Source organism: Lacerta agilis, chromosome 2, assembly GCF_009819535.1.
Source record: "Lacerta agilis isolate rLacAgi1 chromosome 2, rLacAgi1.pri, whole genome shotgun sequence".
NCBI classification, from domain to species: domain Eukaryota; kingdom Metazoa; phylum Chordata; class Lepidosauria; order Squamata; family Lacertidae; genus Lacerta; species Lacerta agilis.
In genome coordinates this window covers 116,147,892-116,166,984 of record NC_046313.1, presented here as the reverse complement: position 1 = coordinate 116,166,984, position 19,093 = coordinate 116,147,892, and the positions used below count along the sequence as shown (strand labels likewise).

General features: G+C 44.8%; 1 protein-coding gene across 1 annotated transcript in view; it reads right to left on the bottom strand.

Moving 5' to 3' along the window:
- Window positions 1-19,093, bottom strand: part of LOC117042624 (alpha-2-macroglobulin-like) — a 71,795-nt gene that overhangs the window by 9,578 nt on the left and 43,124 nt on the right. The window contains exons 23-30 of the mRNA XM_033142170.1: window positions 18,538-18,624; window positions 16,632-16,808; window positions 13,947-14,031; window positions 11,593-11,749; window positions 8,912-8,986; window positions 5,284-5,449; window positions 3,087-3,316; window positions 633-851 (exon numbers count right to left, since the gene is read on the bottom strand). Of these exons, the coding sequence (XP_032998061.1) occupies window positions 633-851; window positions 3,087-3,316; window positions 5,284-5,449; window positions 8,912-8,986; window positions 11,593-11,749; window positions 13,947-14,031; window positions 16,632-16,808; window positions 18,538-18,624 (1,196 nt within the window). The remainder of the gene's footprint in view (window positions 1-632; window positions 852-3,086; window positions 3,317-5,283; window positions 5,450-8,911; window positions 8,987-11,592; window positions 11,750-13,946; window positions 14,032-16,631; window positions 16,809-18,537; window positions 18,625-19,093) is intronic.

Here is a 19,093-nt window from a genome sequence, read left to right as displayed (position 1 = left end):
TCCTAAAAGTAGAAGGGTGAGCTAAGCAGAGAGGGTACGCTCTGCGTTATCCAGGAACTCTCTTCCCTCATATGACTAGGGACTACTTGGTGGCTTGGAAACCATCTGTCGGTGACCGTGCTAAGGAGGGCTGCACTGAGGAGGAATGGTGGGAGCCACCCCCTCCCCCTGGTCCTGAATCTTCCCAGGAACAGGAGGACAACATAGATTTGGAACAGTGGTTTGCAGAGGGGCACAGTTCAGAAGGCAGAAGCTGGGAAATACTGAATGGGGAACAGCTAGAAGAAGAGAGAGTCAACAAGTTCACAGTTGTTGGACAGCATTCCTCCACTGCCCTCCCCAAGGTCGAGAACGGCTCAGACAGTCTCAGAACAGAAAGCACAGAAGGTATAAGCTCAGCTTACAAGACGTAGGAGTGACATAGATTAATTGGGACGGAGGGGGGAGTGAGCCTTAATTGGGAGCACCACCATTCTAGCAAGACACAAACTTTGTCTCTCACTGTGATTATTAAAGAATCTAACTGGTAAGACGTTCCTTTCGTGTGATCTTCTTATTTATTGCCACGGGGGAGAAAGCTGACACCATCACGTTCTGTCTCTCCCAGGTACCCTGCCTGGGCACTTACTCACCTGGGTATAGACACAGCGATCTCCTGTCGCCTCAATATCGTAGTCTCCTGGCACTCGGGGCAGAGATCGGCACTGAAGTAGCAGGCGGTTGGTGTTGTCCACATGGAAAGTTCCCAGGGCATTCGCTCCGGAGCGCACAGACACGTCTGTGCCTGTGCTACCTTTGGAGTAGGTTAAAGCCGCGTACAGAGAGAGGGCGTGGAGCGCCACCACTGTGTCCTGCAACAGAAACCATGGGGAGGGGAGGGTGAGCAATGTGTCTTTCTCTGGAAGAGGACAACCCTCCCTTTGAAGGGCTTCCTGGTCCAAGATATTGGCCCAGATCCAACATTCTCCAGCTGTACTTGTATAAATAGTACAGCATGGTTAAAATCCCTTTCCTTAAAAAAAAAAATCGAAGGACTTGCTCACCAATTTATTGACAGCTACACACATTATGATAGCTAGGAAGTGAAAGGGGCAAGCAGAATATAAAATGGAAGAATGGTATAAAGAGGTGTGGGATATAATAATAATAATAATTTAATAATAATTTATTATTTGTACCCCGCCCATCTGGCTGGGTCCCCCCAGCCACTCTGGGCGGCCTCCAACAAATATTAAAATACATTAAAATATCAAAGGTTAAAAGCTTCCCTAAACAGGGCTGCCTTCAGGTATTTTCTGAATGTCATATAGTTATTTATCTCTTTGACCCTTGATGAGAGGGAGTTCCACAGGGCGGGCGCCACTACCGAGAAGGCCCTCTGTCTGGTTCCCTGTAGCTTTGCTTCTCGCAGTGAGGGAACCGCCAGAAGGCCCTTGGCGCTGGATCTCAGTGTCCGGGCTGAATGATGGGGGTGGAGACACTCCTTCAGGTATACAGGACCGAGGCCGTTTAGGGGTTTAATATAGCTATTAATGATAAATTAACATGTGCCATTAAGGTAAGATGGGGAATTGTGGTGGAAATATGGAGTTCGAGAAGCTTGTATCTAGAGCCAAGGTGACTCGGAAACTACAACTAATCCAGAAGCTAGACAGGTGACTGGGTAAAGGTGAAGAGCTCCCGACAGTGGAAGAATGGCAGATGAAGCTGATGGACTTTATGGAACTCGCCGAGCTGACCGCGAGACTCCGAGACCAGAGGGAGGAGAAGGTGCAACAAGATTGGAAGAAATTTAAGGATTATTTTAAAAATCGTGAAAAGTTAGATATTTGAAGCAGAATCGGTTTGTTTAATTGGCTTTAGCTAGTTGATGTTAGATGAAAATAGTATACAAAAAGTAATGTTATGAATGGTTTTGAATATTTAGAAATGCTTAAGGGTATGTTGTTCAAGTAAAGAGTTATATATGATTAGTTAGTATTTTAAAGTGCATTAAGAATAGTGGTGAATGTTAAGAAAATAGTTACAAAGTTACCAAAGTATATTAATATTGAACGCAGCTGAGAGTACGGGGGAAGCCCCCCAAAGAAGATTTGAAACTAGAATTAAACAATGTTTTTTCTTTTAATGTTCCTGTTTTAGGTATGTATAAGTTTTCTTTTGTTATTTCTTATGTTGTTTCAATGTGTTTGATGTGTTTTTTCTTTTTATTCTTTGTTAATTGTTTTTGTTTATTTGTTTGATGTATTTGTTGTTTATTGTAGAAAATAATAAAATCTTTAAAAAAAATAAAATAGACTGGTGACTGGGAGCGGCCGCTGTGACGATATAACACCGGTCCTGAAAGACCTACATTGGCTCCCAGTATGTTTCCAAGCACAATTCAAAGTGTTGGTGCTGACCTTTAAAGCCCTATCTGAAGAAGTGTGCATGCACACGAAAGCTCATACCAAGAACAAACTTAGTTGGTCTCTAAGGTGCTACTGGAAAGAATTTTTTATTTTCTTTCAAGCCCTAAACGGCCTTGGCCCAGTATACCTGAAGGAGCGTCTCCATCCCCATCGTTCAGCCCGGACACTGAGGTCCAGCGCTGAGGGCCTTCTGGCGGTTCCCTCACTGCGATAAGCAAAGCTACAGGGAACCAGGCAGAGGGCCTTCTCGGTAGTGGCGCTCGCCCTGTGGAACACCCTCCCAGCAGAGGTCAAAGAGATAAACAACTACCTGACGTTTAGAAAAAATCTGAAGGCGGTCCTGTTTAGGGAAGTTTTTAATGTGTGACATTTTAATGTATTTTAATCTTTGTTGGAAGCTGCCCAGAGTGGCTGGGGAAACCCTGCTGGATGGGTGGGGTATAAATAATAATAATAATAATAATAATAATAATAATAATAATAATAATAATAATAATCTAAACTTCAACAACATTTTCAACTTTCTCTGACTTTTATTTTTCTCTAGGCTTATGTTTCTCTGAGGAGTTTTTGCCCTGGTGGGACTCCTTGCTTCTAATGAACCAAAAGAGCCTGACTGCGTCCCTCCCAACATCCTCCGCTCCTGGGTCCCCGGAAGGGAGGGAGGGACTTTACCTGAGTAGAAGAGAATCCTCCAGTGGGGTTCTGTTGCCTGACAAGCCACGTGACAATACGGGCAGATTTCGCCATCTCTTCCTGCGATGGCGCCGGCTGCTTGGTCAGGTACGCTAGGAGGACATAGCCTGTCGTCTCCACCTCTGCAGAAGGTGCACGGGGCAAGCGACGGAATGGAAAGTCAGCGTCCACATCTTGCTTTCTAGGCCGCTGCCAGTGAAGAGAGCCACCTGCTTCACAAAGGGAGAGGTGAATTAGCATGCGACTCAGACGATCCTGGAACCACTACAGGCATTTTAATAAACGAGGCTTACCAGTGGCTCCAAAAGCATTTTCTAAAGCAAGTATCAAACTGATATAATGCTGCATTTTGCATTCAGTTTCTTTATGAACTGCTTTTCGTCACCAAGAGACCTCAATGCATCGTCTTTTCATAGCAGACCAAATGTTCTTCTGCAGACTCTTGGGACGCCAATCTCTACAATTCTATTATTCTTTCCTAAAGCTGAATCTGGGGTCATATCCATGTTGTTGTTGTTGTTGTTGTTCAGTCGTTTAGTCGTGTCCGACTCTTCGTTCGAGAACACTGTCCAACCATCTCATCCTCTGTCGTCCCCTTCTCTTTGTGCCCTCCATCTTTCCCAACATCAGGGACTTTTCCAGGGAGTCTTCTCTTCTCATGAGGTGGCCAAAGTACTGGAGCCTCAACTTCAGGATCTGTCCTTCTAGTGAGCACTCAGGGCTGATTTCCTTCTGAATGGATAGGTTTGATCTTCTTGCAGTCCATGAGACTCTCAAGAGTCTCCTCCAGCACCATAATTCATATCCATATTACAGCTAACCTGTTTAGCTACTTTTCAAAAGCTGTTTACAATTTATCTGTAAATACTCAATAAACCATTTCCATTATTTTATTAAAAAGTTCGTTGTCTTGATTTCTTATTCTTCCGGTAAGTTTCACTATTTCTGCATATTCCATACGTTTTTGTATCCATTATTCCTTTGCTGGGACTTCTCCTTCTTTCCATTTTTGAGCAAGTAGAATTCTTGCTGCTGTAGTAGCATACATGAATATGTTTCTATACAATTTAGGTAGTTCTGTCCCTATAATTCCCAAAAGAAAAAGCTTCTGGGGTTGTTGTTTTTTTTAAAAAAAGTTATTTTGAACATCCTTCTCAATTCATTATATATCATTTCCCAGTCAGCTTTAACCTTACTACAAGACCACCACATATGATAAAAAGAACATTCTTTCTCTTTACATTTTCAACATTTGTTTGATTTAGATTTATACATTTTTGCCAGTTTACCTGGCGTTAGATACCAACGATATATCATTTTCATATGATTTTCTCTTAAACCATAAAGGTAAAGGTAAAGGGACCCCTGACCATCAGGTCCAGTCGTGTCTGACTCTGGGGTTGTGGCGCTCATCTCACTCTATAGGCCGAGGGAGCCAGCGTTTGTCCGCAGACGACTTCTGGGTCATGTGGCCAGCATGACAAAGCCGCTTCTAGCGAACCAGAGCAGCACACAGAAACGCCGTTTACCTTCCCGCTAGAGCGGTCCCTATTTATCTACTTGCACTTTGACGTGCTTTCAAACCTATCTTAAACCATAACATGCTGTAAATTTTATATCTGTATTCTGCAATGCAGTGAGAGCTGGACCAAAAAGAAGACTGATCGCCGAAGAATTGATGCCTTTGAATTATGGTGCTGGAGGAGACTCTTGAGAGTCCCATGGACTGCAAGAAGATCAAACTTATCCATCCTTAAAGAAATCAGCCCTGAGTGCTCACTGGAAGGACAGATCCTGAAGCTGAGGCTCCAGTACTTTGGCCACCTCACGAGAAGAGAAGACTCCCTGGAAAAGACCCTGATGTTGGGAAAGATGGAGGGCACAAGGAGAAGGGGACGACAGAGGATGAGATGGTTGGACAGTGTTCTCGAAGCGACTGGCATGAGTTTGGCCAAACTGCGGGAGGCAGTGGAGGATAGGGGTGCCTGGCGTGCTCTGGTCCATGGGGTCATGAAGACTCGGACATGACTGAACGACTGAACAACAACAATTCTGCAATGCAGTTTTCTTCTATATGGAGAAGCAGTTGACAGACCCCCCCCCCAACTCAACTCTGAACCAATCAGGAAACCAGACAGAGGCAGAATGGGGAGAAGGCTAAGATGTCGCCTCTCACCTTCTTCCACAGCTTCCCCATCGAGCAAACGCAGCATCTCCTGCTTCTTGTCCTCTTTCCCCGCCAAGGCAAAGGCGAAAGCCAGCAAGGCTTTGGTGTAAGTGTTGATCTCTTTCGCCTGCGTCGCCGTCTCCAAACAGAACAGGCCATTGCGCACCACGGAGTGCTGGGGAGAGAAGGAAGGAGAAACTGGTCTCAAGCCACTGCAGCCATTTCCAGAGACCTGACAGGAGGCTACTGGAGGTGGCTTGAGTGGCAGGATCGGGCCTCCTGGCCGCATATTGCTGGGAAGAGCAAAGACTCAGCACAACCGCTGGAAGTTTGGGTGCAACTCAGCTCACTGAGATGGGTTTGTGCGGGGTAGAAGAAAACGAGTAGGAGACCCCCAGATTCCCAGACTATCCCTGTAACTTCAACCTCTCTGCTGACTTCTCTACCTCTTTGATGTTTATACTGATAGGTCTTAAGTTGCATCCTGTTTACAACTTCCTCCTGCTCCTCTCATGGACCTAAAGGTGAGAGGGATCTATCCTCCCAGAACAAATGAGAAAGCATGGCTACCTTTGTCTTCTCTTCATTAGATAGGTTAGAACTGGAAACCTTTTCTATCCAAGGAGTGTATAATAGGCCACTTTATTACTTTCATCATCATCATCATCATCATCATCATCATTTATTGTTTATATCCCGCCCATCTGGCTGGGTTTCCCCAGCCAGGGACGTAGCAAGGGGGGTGGGGGGTGGGCCGCCCTAGATTCCATAATGGAGGGGGTGACAAATTATTAAGGAACATTTTTTGGGGGGGGGGAATTGAATTTTTTTTTTAATGCCTGCTCCGAAGGTCTTATCTTACTATACTAGGGATTGTATAGCTATATATGAAATTTCATGCATATCGGTTAATATCTTGACCCTCCTCCACCAAAATAGCTGTTCACTTGGCTGTTTTCCTATGTCATGAAGGCTGAAATTTCAGTTCAGTGGAGCACTTGCTGTTCCCAACCCTAACCCTGTGGAAAGCCATCTAATCAGACTTTAATTTGATTTTGAGATGTTTTCAGGAGGTAATTTAATTATTGTTTGATTTTATACCAATGTTATGTATCTGATGTTAGCCACCCTGAGCCCGACTTCGGCCGGGGAGGGTGGGATATAAATAAAAGTTTATTATTATTATTACTTGTTATTATTCATTTGTAGTAAAATATGAAATAACGTAAAACCATTTTTGCGGGGGGGGGGGATCAATGGGGGGGTTGACAAGAAATTTTCCTCACTGGGTACCACCTGACCTTCCCATGCCTCGGGGGGGGGGGAGGGTTTGACAAAAAAAAATTTTGCCCCCGGGTACCAATTTACCTTGCTACGCCCCTGTCCCCAGCCACTCTGGGCGGCTCCCAGCAGAATATTAAAAACACGATAAGACACCAAACATTAAAAAACTTCCCTAAACAGCGCTGCCTTCAGATGTCTTCTAAAAGTCAGATAGTTGTTTATCTCCTTGACATCTGATGGGAGAGCGTTCCACAGGGCTGGTGCCACTACCAAAAAGGCCCTCTGCCTGGTTCCCTGTAACCTCACTTCTCGCAGTGATGGAACTGCTAGAAGGTTGTTGGAGCTGGACCTCAGTGTCTGGGCTGAACGATGGGGGAGGAGACACTCCTCTAGAAGCATCTCTCTCTGTGTGACTGGAACAGGGGGAAATCTACTTTTCTGGCCAAGTTCACAATACTGTACTCTCAGCACACCAAGGAGCTCCAATAGGGAATTGGGCTCAGTAACATACCTCTCAAAAGGGTTTTGTAAGAGCAGGCTGGACCAGGGCAGAGCCCATCTTGCCCAGCATCCTGTTTGTTTTTAAATATATATAGTCATAACTTGGTTGTCAAACGGAATCCATTCTGGAACTTCATTTGACTTCCGAAAACATTGGACAATCAAGGCACGGCTTCCGATTGGCTGCAGGACCTTCCTGAGCACATTCGGAAGCCGCGTCGGACGCAAACCGGAACACTCACTTCTGGGCTTGCGGCGTTCGGGAGTCAAAATGTTCAAGTCGCAAGGCACTCAGGATCCAAGGTATGACAATATATTGTTTTTTGTGTGTGTTTTTTTTAAACAAAAATTTATTGGTTTTCCACATTAAAAAGAACAAATACAACTAAAACAACAACAACAAATAATAACAATCATACAAAGAAAAAACAAATACTACAAAAAAACATCAACAAATCAAGAGAAAACAAATACAAACCTTAGACACAGGAACACACCAACTATTAATTTTAATCTTGTTCCAAATCTTGTTAGGGGGACTTCCCCCGTTCTCTCTCCTGCGTTCAATTCTAATTTACTTTAGTAACTTTCCTAATTATTTTAGCTTTACATTCACCATCATTCTTATTCTTCATCTCCACATCTTATATCATTCAAATTCTAAATATAAAAAAATACCGTCTCCTATTGCAAATCTTAACTTCTTATAACCTTTTCTTTCTCTTAGTTCCATAAAACTGCTGCTCTTGTTACTTCTAATTCATACCTTATAAATTATTAAACCAATACAATATCATAAAAAGCCTAAGTATTTCTTCTCCAAACCAAATCAATTTTTACTCTCTGACGTCGGGGTACCATGATAAGCCTTCCTGTTTAATCATATGTATTCTTTCACCCTACCCCCCTTCTTACCATTTTCTCTCCTCCCATCACAATCACCCGCCAGGCTTCCCCCCAACCTTTGACAATATACCGTATTTTTCGCTCCATAGGACGTACCGGACCATAGGGCGCACCTCATTTTTAGAGGAGGAAACAAGCAAAAAAATATTTTTCTGGTTTTCCTCCTCTAAAAGCCCTGGGTTTTTTGAGGATCAGCTAAAAGCTTTTTTTGGAAAGGGAAAAGCCCTGGTTTTTTGAGGATCAGCTAAAAGTTTTGCAGCTTTTTTTGCAAAGGGGGAAAAGCAAAGCTCCTTTTGCAAAGGGGGAAAAGCAAAGAGGAAAAGCCCCATTTTTATGGGGTTTAACTCACATTTCTGCAGCTGCTAAAGGAAAGGGAGCCTTTTCTACAGTTTCCAGACAGATAATCTAATCAGCCAGTCACATGTCGCTGGGGAAACAAACAACCTCCCTCTGCAGCACATTCAACAATGGAGGGCGGGGCTGAAAGGGAGCCGGGACTCTTATCTCTCTCCCGATCTCTTGCTGATCAGCTGCTGAGCGGGGTCCTTTCAACACCCCCTTTTCTCTTAGTAAAATAAAAAGAATGATCCTCTTTTGGCCCCTGGGCAATTCAGCTCCAGGGACCACCATCCGCTCCATAAGACGCACAGATATTTTCCCTTACTTTTTAGGAGTCTTATGGAGCGAAAAATACGGTATTGTTGTTTTTTTAAACCCAAATAGGTTAACAGCAACATCTACATCTATCCATAGACAGGTAACATTCAAAAGCAGAGTCCATCAACTAATTATTTTGGGGAAATCTTTTCTGAATTAGGCTAAATGGATTCAAGAGTTTGGCCCAATAAGAGGTTGACTGGTTATTAGTTATTTCCTAGAGTTATTTGCTACCCATCCTGAATGGTTGTCCCTGATGAGTTGCAGAAGGGAAAAGATGGCTACTTACAGTGACAGGCAGAGGAATCTGCAGGAGGGCGATGGTGATGTAGGCTGACATAGTGATCTCATCATCAACCCCGCCCTGTAAGAAAAAAAAAGATGGGAATCACTCAGCCCACATGTGGTGCATGAAAGCCCTTTGCGCGTCGAGGTCCCCAAACTACCCCTCAAATAAAACACACTTCACGCCAGATATAAGTTTAAGGTTTTTTTGGCATTAATTTTGGCCGCAACATTATTGAATACAAAATAAGTGAGTGGTTGCTTAGGCATTGGTTCAGACTATCTGTCCCTCTGGGGACAGAACTGACATCCACCCGCCTGTGGAGTCAGTATAGGGGAAAACACTTTGGGGAGAGAGTGTGCGCCCGTTCTCCCCAAATGCTCCCAGGGGCTCTTGCGTGGGCCCTGTCCCCCAAATGGGGGATACGGAAAAGCATGGCGAGCCCCTGGATTCCTTTAACGGAATTCCCCTCGCAGCAGCAGCATTGAAGGGGCAACAAAGACGTTAGGTTGGCCTCAACTAGGGCCAGGGCCTTCTCAATATTGGCCCCGACTTGGTGGAACAGCCTATCACAAGAGACCAGGGCCCTGCGGGATTTGGCATCTTTCCGCAGGGCCTGCAAGACGGAGCTGTTCCACCTGGCCTTTGGGTTGGTTTCTGTTTAATATTTATGCTTCATCTTTTATTGGTGGGATATTTTGAAATTGAGACCTGCAGTTTTAATTGAATTTTTAAATTTGTATTTTAATCTGTTATTTTAAATTGATCGTTTTTATGTTTCTTGCTGTGATTTTAATTGATGTTAGCCGCCCTGAGCCCGGTTTTCTGGCTGGGAAGGGCGGGGTATAAATAAAATTATTATTATTATTATTATTATTATTATTATTATTATTATTAACCACAGCCAACCTGCCCCTTCGCAGCATAGGAGGGGCAACCACAGACAACTCTGCCCCTCCTCAACCAATTTATAACCAATGCCTAACCGCCAACCTTACAAGTTGTGACTAATTGTTACGCAGTAGGCGAAAACCAAATGGCACCAGCCAATCAGCCAAATGGAAAAATTTGCCCCAAAAGCAGACGACCCCATGACAGGCATAGCAAGGTCAATGCAGAGGCCTAATAACAGGGAGGGATGGGCGGGTGATCCGATGCACGAAGCCAGGAGGGCTCCGACGCTGCGTGCAGGGTGATTTATAGGCTCTGGGCTGTCCATCAACAAGTTGCAACGTATGAATCCCCCTAACGACAGCCAGAGCCCAATCATAGTAGAGGCCATCCAGACTAACCCGCCCAGCAGCAGCAGAGGGGTGACTTGTTAGCCCCCACCGCAACATGTGCTCTCCAGGAAGGAGAACACGCTTTGCCGTCTTCCAGGAACTTTCCCCACCCCGAGATCAATCTACTGCTCTTCAAATATTATTCATTATTGATTACTGAATTTTATCTCACACCCTTCCTCCTAAAGGAGCCCAGTATGGCAAAAACACCCAAAGAAAGAAAGAAAGAAAGAAAGAAAGAAAGAAAGAAAGAAAGAAAGAAAGTTGCCATTTCAGCCATCAAATGCAAGAATAAACAGGGACATTTTCCAACCGCTCCTGAAACTCAGTAAAGAGGAAGGAAGGCACAAAACATTCTTTTTTGTAAACCACTTTGATTTGCTTCTCTTTCTTTCTTTCTTTCTTTCTTTCAATCCAGCAGTTTGACTTTCCCCCCAAAGTCGCATTCTTCCATTGTCTCCCAAGACAAGACGGTTCCCAGCAACAGCAAGAGCAAGCGGTATATACATTTTTATGAAATAAATAAATTCCACAAATAGGGTACCGCCACTGAGAAGGCCCTGCCATGGGTCAACACCCTCTGAACACCTCCTGGTGGTGGCACCACCACCAAGAAGGCCTCACCTGCAAATCTCAGGGCCACAGGTAGTTGATACTGGGAAAGGCTTTTTTTTTAAAGATACGCTTGTGAGAGGAAGCGGGGAAAGGAGAAAGAGCCCACTTTTCTCAGAAGGCACAGTGTCTTGCACTGGGCACTGATTTATTATTATTATTATTATTATTATTATTATTATTATTATTATTATTATTACTACTATTTGCTGTGGCAGCAGCTAAGCTGCACCAGAACAAAATGAGTTAAGAAATAATTTGAGAAATAGACAATAATTTTTTTGCAAAATATGGTTTGTATGATGTAAAGAAATTACTAAAAATGATTGACAGTGAACACAGGATGGGGAGACGTGAGGAAGTCAAGTAACAATGTTAAGGAAAGAAGTAGTTTTAAACAAATTTTCTGTTTTGTTTTCTTTTTTATATCTTTTTTAGTATTTGGTAGTTCGTTTAGTATAGTTTTTATTTTTGTGTTTGTAATTATAGCATTGGTTTGTTTTGCGTACGTTGTTGATGTTTTGAAAAAGTTAATAAATACATTAAAAATAAAATAAGCTGCACCAGAACAGTTGGAATGCTAAGATGCAAGATTGTCGCTCCAGCAATATCTAGAGCAATCCCCTCCCTGAAGACTCGGGACCAGAAATGAAAGTAAAACACAGCAAAACAGAACAAGTTTCTCCAACTTTACCCCAAGTCCCATAGGGCAACCCAAACAAACTGAGAAGTTTTGACCTACGATTGTGCTGATGTTTCACCATAGACTCTCCCTCCAACCCTCTGTACCTTCAGGGCGTTGTGGTAGAGGGTCCCGGTGCTACTGAAGCAGCCGTTCTCTTTCTGCCTGGCAGCCAGCGCGGCCTGAGCGCCACTGATGTGCTTCTCTTCCACGAAGATGAAGGATTTGGCCCGGGCAAAGGATGCAAGCGTAAACGCTGTCAGCCTGAAAGCGAGCCCAGAGCAGAGTCGATCGGAGCAAGCAAACAAAACCTGTTGCACAAACTGCAGTATGTTTTTTTTTTTTGTTCTTGATTCATGAGAGATCTACATTGGCTCCCAGTACGTTTCCGAGCACAATTCAAAGTGTTAGTGCTGACCTTTAAAGCCCTAAACGGCCCTGTAGACCTGAAGGAGCGTCTCCACCTCCACCGTTCTGCCCGGACAATGAGATCCAGCGCCGAGGGCCTTCTGGTGGTTCCCTCACTGCGAGAAGCAAAGTTACAGGGAACCAGGCAGAGGGCCTTCTCGGTAGTGGTGCCCGCCCTGTGGAACGCCCTCCCATCACAGGTCAAGGGAATAAACAACTACCTGACATTCAGAAAATACCTGAAGGCAGCCCTGTTTAGGGAAGTTTTTAATCCGTGATATTTTAAATGTATTTTAATATTTGATGGAAGCCGCCCAGAGTGGCTGGGGAGACCCCGCCAGATGATGAAGAAGAAGAGTTTGGATTTGATATCCCGCTTTTCACTACCCAAAGGAGTCTCAACGTGGCTAACATTCTCCTTTCCCTTCCTCCCCCACAACAAACACTCTGTGAGGTGAGTGGGGCTGTGAGACTTCAGAGAAGTGTGACTAGCCCAAGGTCACCCAGCAGCTGCATGTGGAGGAGCGGAGACGCGAACCCGGTTCACCAGATAACGAGTCTGCCGCTCTTAACCACTACACCACACTGGCTCTCAGTGGGCGGGGTACAAAAATAAATTATTATTATTATTATTATTATTATTATTATTATTATTATTATTAACTTGCATACCGCTTTCAAGAAGCATAGAGTTGGAAAGGACCCCCAATTGTCCTCTAGTCCAACCCCCTGCAATGCAGGAATCTCAATTAAATTGGAGTTCTTGCTATTAAATAGACCAAGAAAATTGAAGATTGTATCTTAAAACGCACAGAAAAACCTAAGATACACATTGATCAATCCACACCTAGTTGCTACATCATAGAAATTACAAGATGTTTTCATACGAGTACTACAAATTAACACGACACCTAAAAAACTAGCTGACGAAGGTGTCCACATCGAAACAGGGCCCTGTCCCGGTTTCCGACACAGAATCGACTCTACTTCGGCTTAATACATGAAACGGTCATTTTGAGAATGGACTTATATGAATTTGTTGTTACTTCAAAACTTTTGTACTCTTATACTGATAACAAATTATCTTGCCACACATATTGTTGTGAGTTTGAAGCTGTAATCTTTGTTTTAGTTTGTAATTCTTAGTTTAAGTTTGTAATTCTTTTCAGAATACATACTTTTGTTTGATCTTTGACCTGTGAGTAGGATTTATTCCCACCATTAAAATTTACTTGCCACGTTTTTCTTGGAATCTCAATTAAAGCATCCCTGGCAGGGAGCCACCTGACCTCTGTTTTAAAACCTCCAATGAAAGAACGCCCACCACCTTTGAATCATAGAATCCTAGAGTTGGAAGAGACCACAAGGGCACCCCCTGCCAAGCAGGAAACACCATCAAAGCATTCCTGACAGATGGCTGTCAAGCCTCCGCTTCAAGACCTCCAAAGAAGGAGACTCCACCACACTCCTTGGCAGCAAATCCCACTGTCGAACAGCTCTTACTGTCAGGAAGTTCTTCCTAATGTTTAGGTGGAATCTTCTTTCTTGTAGTTTGAATCCATTGCCCCGTGTCCGCTTCTCTGGAGCAGCAGAAAACCACCTTTCTCCCTCCTCTATATGACATCCTTTTTATATATTTGAACATGGCTATCATATCACCCCTTAACCTTCTCTTCTCCAGGCTAAACATACCCAGCTCCCTAAGCCGTTCCTCATAAGGCATCGTTTCCAGGCCTTTGACCATTTTGGTTGCCCTCCTCTGGACACGTTCAAGCTTGTCAGTATCCTTCTTGAACTATGGTGCCCAGAAGTGGACACAGTACTCCAGTTCTGGGCACCACAGTTCAAGAAGGATACAGACTCCAGGTGAGGTCTGACCAGAGCGGAATACTATTTGACCAGAGTGGAATGTACTATTTGAAACCAAAGGTTGCTGGATGTGACACCCCCCTCCGCTTTCCTACCTCACTACTGCAACTTTTCAGACATCCTGCCGAATCTCGCCCCCCCCCCCACACCCCTGAAATTATGAGTCTGGCACTGTCAATCTCACCAGGTGTTTCCTGGCTCCCAGTTATGTTCTCCAAAGGTGCTGAAGGAGCCATCGGAGTGTTTATAGTTCAGCTGCTTCTGGTAGCCTAAAATGGAAGGCAGAATTTTAATTTCATCTGTTGGAATACCTTTGCATAGAATCATAGAAGAGTTGGAAGAGACCACAAGGGCCATCCAGGTCAACCCCCTGCCAAGCAGGAAACACCATCAAAGCATTCCTGACAGATGGCTGTCAAGCATCTCACCCAAACTTCAACAGAGGTGACTCGTTGGGAAGGAAGTGTCAAGGCAACACATTGCTTAATAAAGGTCTTGTGCACTGTTTGAAAGGTCAGGCTTCATGGTTTTCTTTTTCATTCCCCTTTACGCTTATTCAATTTCAAATGATGCCCTGAATTCACAGCCCCCGTGATGAATCTGGCCCCCTAGAAATGAAACAACTAATGTTGTAGTTGAAAACGGATGGGTGCTCCTGTTAGTTTTGGTTTTTTTCTTTTTTCTTCTTCCAGTCTTACTATGTTCAGTACTCTACATTTTCACAACGGATTGCTTTTTCTTTAAGTCACCTGCCTCGCAGGGTTGTTGTGAGGGTAAAGCAGGGAAGAGGAAGTACACCACCTTGAGCTCCTTTGAGGAAAGGTGGGCTACAGAAACAAATGAATAACTGCCAGGGACCGTGCTGAGGAGGGCTGTACTGAGGCGGAATGGTGGGAGCCTCCCCCCCCCTTTGCTCCTGATCAGGATCCTGAATCTTCCCAGGAGCAGGAGGACAGTATAGATTTGGAACAGTGGTTTGCAGAGGGACATAGTTCAGAAGGCAGAAGCTAGGAAGTAGTAGCTAGGGAACAGCTAGGAGGAGGAGAATTGGGAGGGAGAGAGTTAACAGACTCACTGTCGCTGGAAAGCATTCATCTGCTCAGCCCAAGGTCGAGAAGAGCGGATAAGGTGGCAGCACAGAAAGCACAGTGGTTGCAGGATCAGGTTACAAGACGCGGTAGTGACATGGGTGACTAGGGAGAAAGTGGGTGGAACCCTTAATTGGGAGCACCTTCATTCCTAGGAAATGGATTCTTTGTTCTCTCGCTGTGACCATTAAAGTTCTAACTTGTAAGAAGACTCCTTTCCTGCTCATCTGCTGCCAAAGCGGGGAGGAGGCCTGTTATGTATTGAAGTTCTCACCCTAGGCCACTAGGGGTGTGTGTATATAGTTCATTCTGCTGCAGTTTTCACTCAGGTCCGCATATGCAAAAGAAGGATTGTAAAGTGACGTTCAGGGATTGGTTAACTGCGGAAAGTTGTTACTGTTGCTTTGTAGCTGAGTTCTATATAAGCAGGCTGCTGAGGCCTTCAGCTCAGTTCTGTTCCAGCCTGAGAATAAACAAGAGCTGTTTGGAAATCACTGTGTCGTCTGCTGTGTCCACCCACGACTTAACACAGCCGATTCCCTGAACCTGACAATAACCCTTCAAATAATTGAATGAACGACGCTTCAAAGTTAGCACTTATCTGAATTTTGGAATTGCAGTTCACCGATCAATGTTTGCAGAAATGCATTATATTTTAATTATAGAATTACTATAATTGTTGATCATATAATTAATTATAAAAATGCTGCCTTGAGTCCTGCCAGGGAAAGGGGAGAGAGAGAGAGAGAGAGAGAGAGAGAGAGAGAGAGAGAGAGAGAGAGAGAAGAAAGCATAAAATAAGCTATTAGTGAAAACATTATACAAAAAATGCATTGCATTCAGGGAAATTGCTTTCAAAAAAAATGCATGCAGTAGTCAAAACTGCGTATAGGTATACTATTTAGAAGAAGAAGAAGAAGAGTTTGGATTTGATATCCCGCTTTTCACTACCCGAAGGAGTCTCAAAGCGGCTCACATTCTCCTTCCCCTTCCTCCCCCACAACAAACACTCTGTGAGGTGAGTGGGGCTGAGAGACTTCAAAGAAGTGTGACTAGCCCAAGGTCACCCAGCAGCTGCATGTGGAGGAGTGGATAATAATAAAATAAAATACAAAAATAAAATGACTTTTAAAAAGAGTCAATCTTGGTTCAGTTGCTTCCGAAAATTCCATTAATAACTGTCACCTGTTTTTCCCCATTCTTCTTTCAATATTGCCATTTAATCCATCTTTCTTTCTTTGGGCGTTCAAGGGATGAACTGGGACAACGTCAAAAGTGTGTAGCGACTTGCCTACCTTATTTTTAAATAACAGTAGAAGAAGAAGAAGAGCTTGGATGTGATATCCCTCTTTATCACTACCCGAAGGAGTCTCAAAGCGGCTAACATTCTCCTTCCCCTTCCTCCCCCACAACAAACACTCTGTGAGGTGAGTGGGGCTGAGAGACTTCAAAGAAGTGTGACTAGCCCAAGGTCACCCAGCAGCTGCATGTGGAGGAGCGGAGACACGAACCCGGTTCCCCAGATTATGAGTCTGCTGCTCTTAACCACTACACCACACTGGCTCTCATTAGAGAATTTCACACGAAAACGCTGACAAATTTTAATGATGATCGAGAGCGAGAGAGTGCAAACTGTTGCAAAATATATAGATCTGAATTTTAGATTGGGGAAAATGAGACAGTGACGGAAGCTGCCAGATACTTCGTTCCCCGCCCACCCCGCCCTCCAAGGAAGACAACAAGAGTAGAATTTTCCCCGCAGAGCTAAGAGTCTTCCTCACCAGCCACTAAGTATCCGATGGCCTTGGACTTGACCTCTTCCGTCAGCTGCCCTGTGTTATTGAGGTACTGCAGGATGTAGATGTTGGGGACGAAGCGGGCCATGTTCTGCTCCCCACAGCCATAGGGCAGCTGGAGAAGCTGGTGGATGTTCTCTATGGCCGTTCCCATGATGTCTCCTGGGATGCGGTACGAGAAGGGGAGGTGCGGGAGATAAAGAGGGGGGAGGGGAAAAAATCAGGCCACAGTTGAGTTTTGGTGAGCATTCACTCGAGTGGCGCTTTAGGCATTGGGTAGTGTTATGTACTGAGTTGAATAGGATCCAGAATGCAGCAGTCTGATTGGTCCTAGAACAATAGGATCCAGAATGCAGCAGTCTGATTGGTCCTAGAACGATAGGATCCAGAATGCAGCAGCCTGATTGGTCCTAGAATGATAGGATCCAGAATGCAGCAGTCTGATTGGTCCTAGAACGATAGGATTCAGAATGCAGCAGTCTGATTGGTCCTAGAACAATAGGATTCAGAATGCAGCAGCCTGATTGGTCCTAGAACGATAGGATTCAGAATGCAGCAGCCTGATTGGTCCTAGAACAATAGGATTCAGAATGCAGCAGTCTGATTGGTCCTAGAACAATAGGATCCAGAATGCAGCAGTCTGATTGGTCCTAGAACAATAGGCTTCAGAATGCAGCAGCCTGATTGGTCCTAGAACGATAGGATCCAGAATGCAGCAGTCTGATTGGTCCGCAGGAGCCACCCAATCCAGCTCCAGGTGGAAGTGAATCCGCAACCCGATTGGCATACAGGAGTATCCCGGAATTAGCCAATCACGTGGGGCCCATTGTGTAAATAGTGTATGTATATAAAGCAGACGTTTTGGGGGAACTGCATTCCTCACTGCTATGAGCTGAATAAAGAGCATGAAATTCACACTTGACTCCGAGTGTATTTCAGGTAGGCATAGTCTTGGTCAGGGGGGAGGTTGTAGCCTCTGCCCGCCCCTCTGAAAAAGCAGGTATCCCATTAAAGGGATCTAGGAGAGATGCTTCTTTCTCGATGTCCAGAAGGGTACTAGGGCCACAGCACTCCCCAGGTGCAATCCAGGGGGGTGGGGTTATTCCTCAATGTAGGTCAGGAACTCCCTCACTTATGGTTGATCCCAAATTTAAGTCCTTCCGGAAGGCATACCAAACCTCTTACATCTGTAGTTGTGCCCCGATTTGACTGTCGTGTCTCGTTATTCATTGAATTCAGGCAGTCCATAGGGCAGAGGGGTGCTTGGGTATGCAAGGAGAGGAGACAGAAGATCCAGGCACGGTTTGGAATTGGGAAGAAAGCTATTGACTGGCAAGTGGAATTGTGCACAGAGCTCCCGTCCAGGGTCCAGCAAGCCCCTTTTCAAGACACGCCACTCCATTTGCCATCCACCACTCCCCCCCCCCCATTTCTCCCACCCACCCCGACAGACACTCAGGGTGCCTCCAGTCTGTCTCTTCATTGAACATCCACATGTTGATTTGATTTCAGGGAGGTTAGGTGATGTTGGCCATTGAACGAGCATTTGTTCTGATTTGTTTTCGGGGAGGTTAGATTATGCTGCATCAAACCAGTTGTTATCCTATGCTTTCCAGTGCTTCACTTTTATTTATCGCAAGTAAGTCTGATCTTCTGGGGGGACTAGGTTTGCTGCAGAAGAGACCTACCAATCACCTATAATTAATTGCACAGCAACCTGAATTTGAAGGTAAGGGTTTGAATCCCACCAGAAACTAGTATAGAAGCGCCCTCAGTGTTACACAACCTTTGAGCATGCTCAGTCCTCCTTGGGACTGTTTTTTTTGGGGGGGGGAGGTTACAAAAGTAACTGGAGCCCCAGCATAGACCCTTCCAGGGTTTCCCCACTTACCCAGTGCACAGACTGAAGCCCTGGCTGAGCCCTCCACCACATTGTCTGGCAGCCCTAACGATACAAACACGGATGACTCTGACTTTTCTGCAAGCAGGAGAGAAAGAGAGAGTTTTGATCATGCCTTTGTCCATCAATCTCATGGGCAGCTTCTGAAAGACCATGAAATGCCCCTTACAGATGCTCCAGCTCCTTCCTCTTCAATGAAGTATCCAGCTGATCGGGATAGAAGGCCGTGTGAAGTATAACTGGTTTCATAGAATCATAGAATCCTAGAGTTGGAAGAGACCCCAAGGGCCATCCAGTCCAACCCCCTGCCAAGCAGGAAACACCATCAAAGCATTCCTGACAGATGGCGGTCAAGCCTCCGCTTAAAGACCTCCAAAGAAGGAGACTCCACCACACTCCTTGGCAGCAAATTCCATTGTCGAACTGCTCTTACTGTCAGGAAGTTCTTCCTAATGTTTAGGTGGAATCTTCTTTCTTGTAGTTTGAATCCATTGCCCCGTGTCCGCTTCTCTGGAGCAGCAGAAAACAACCTTTCTCCCTCCTCTAT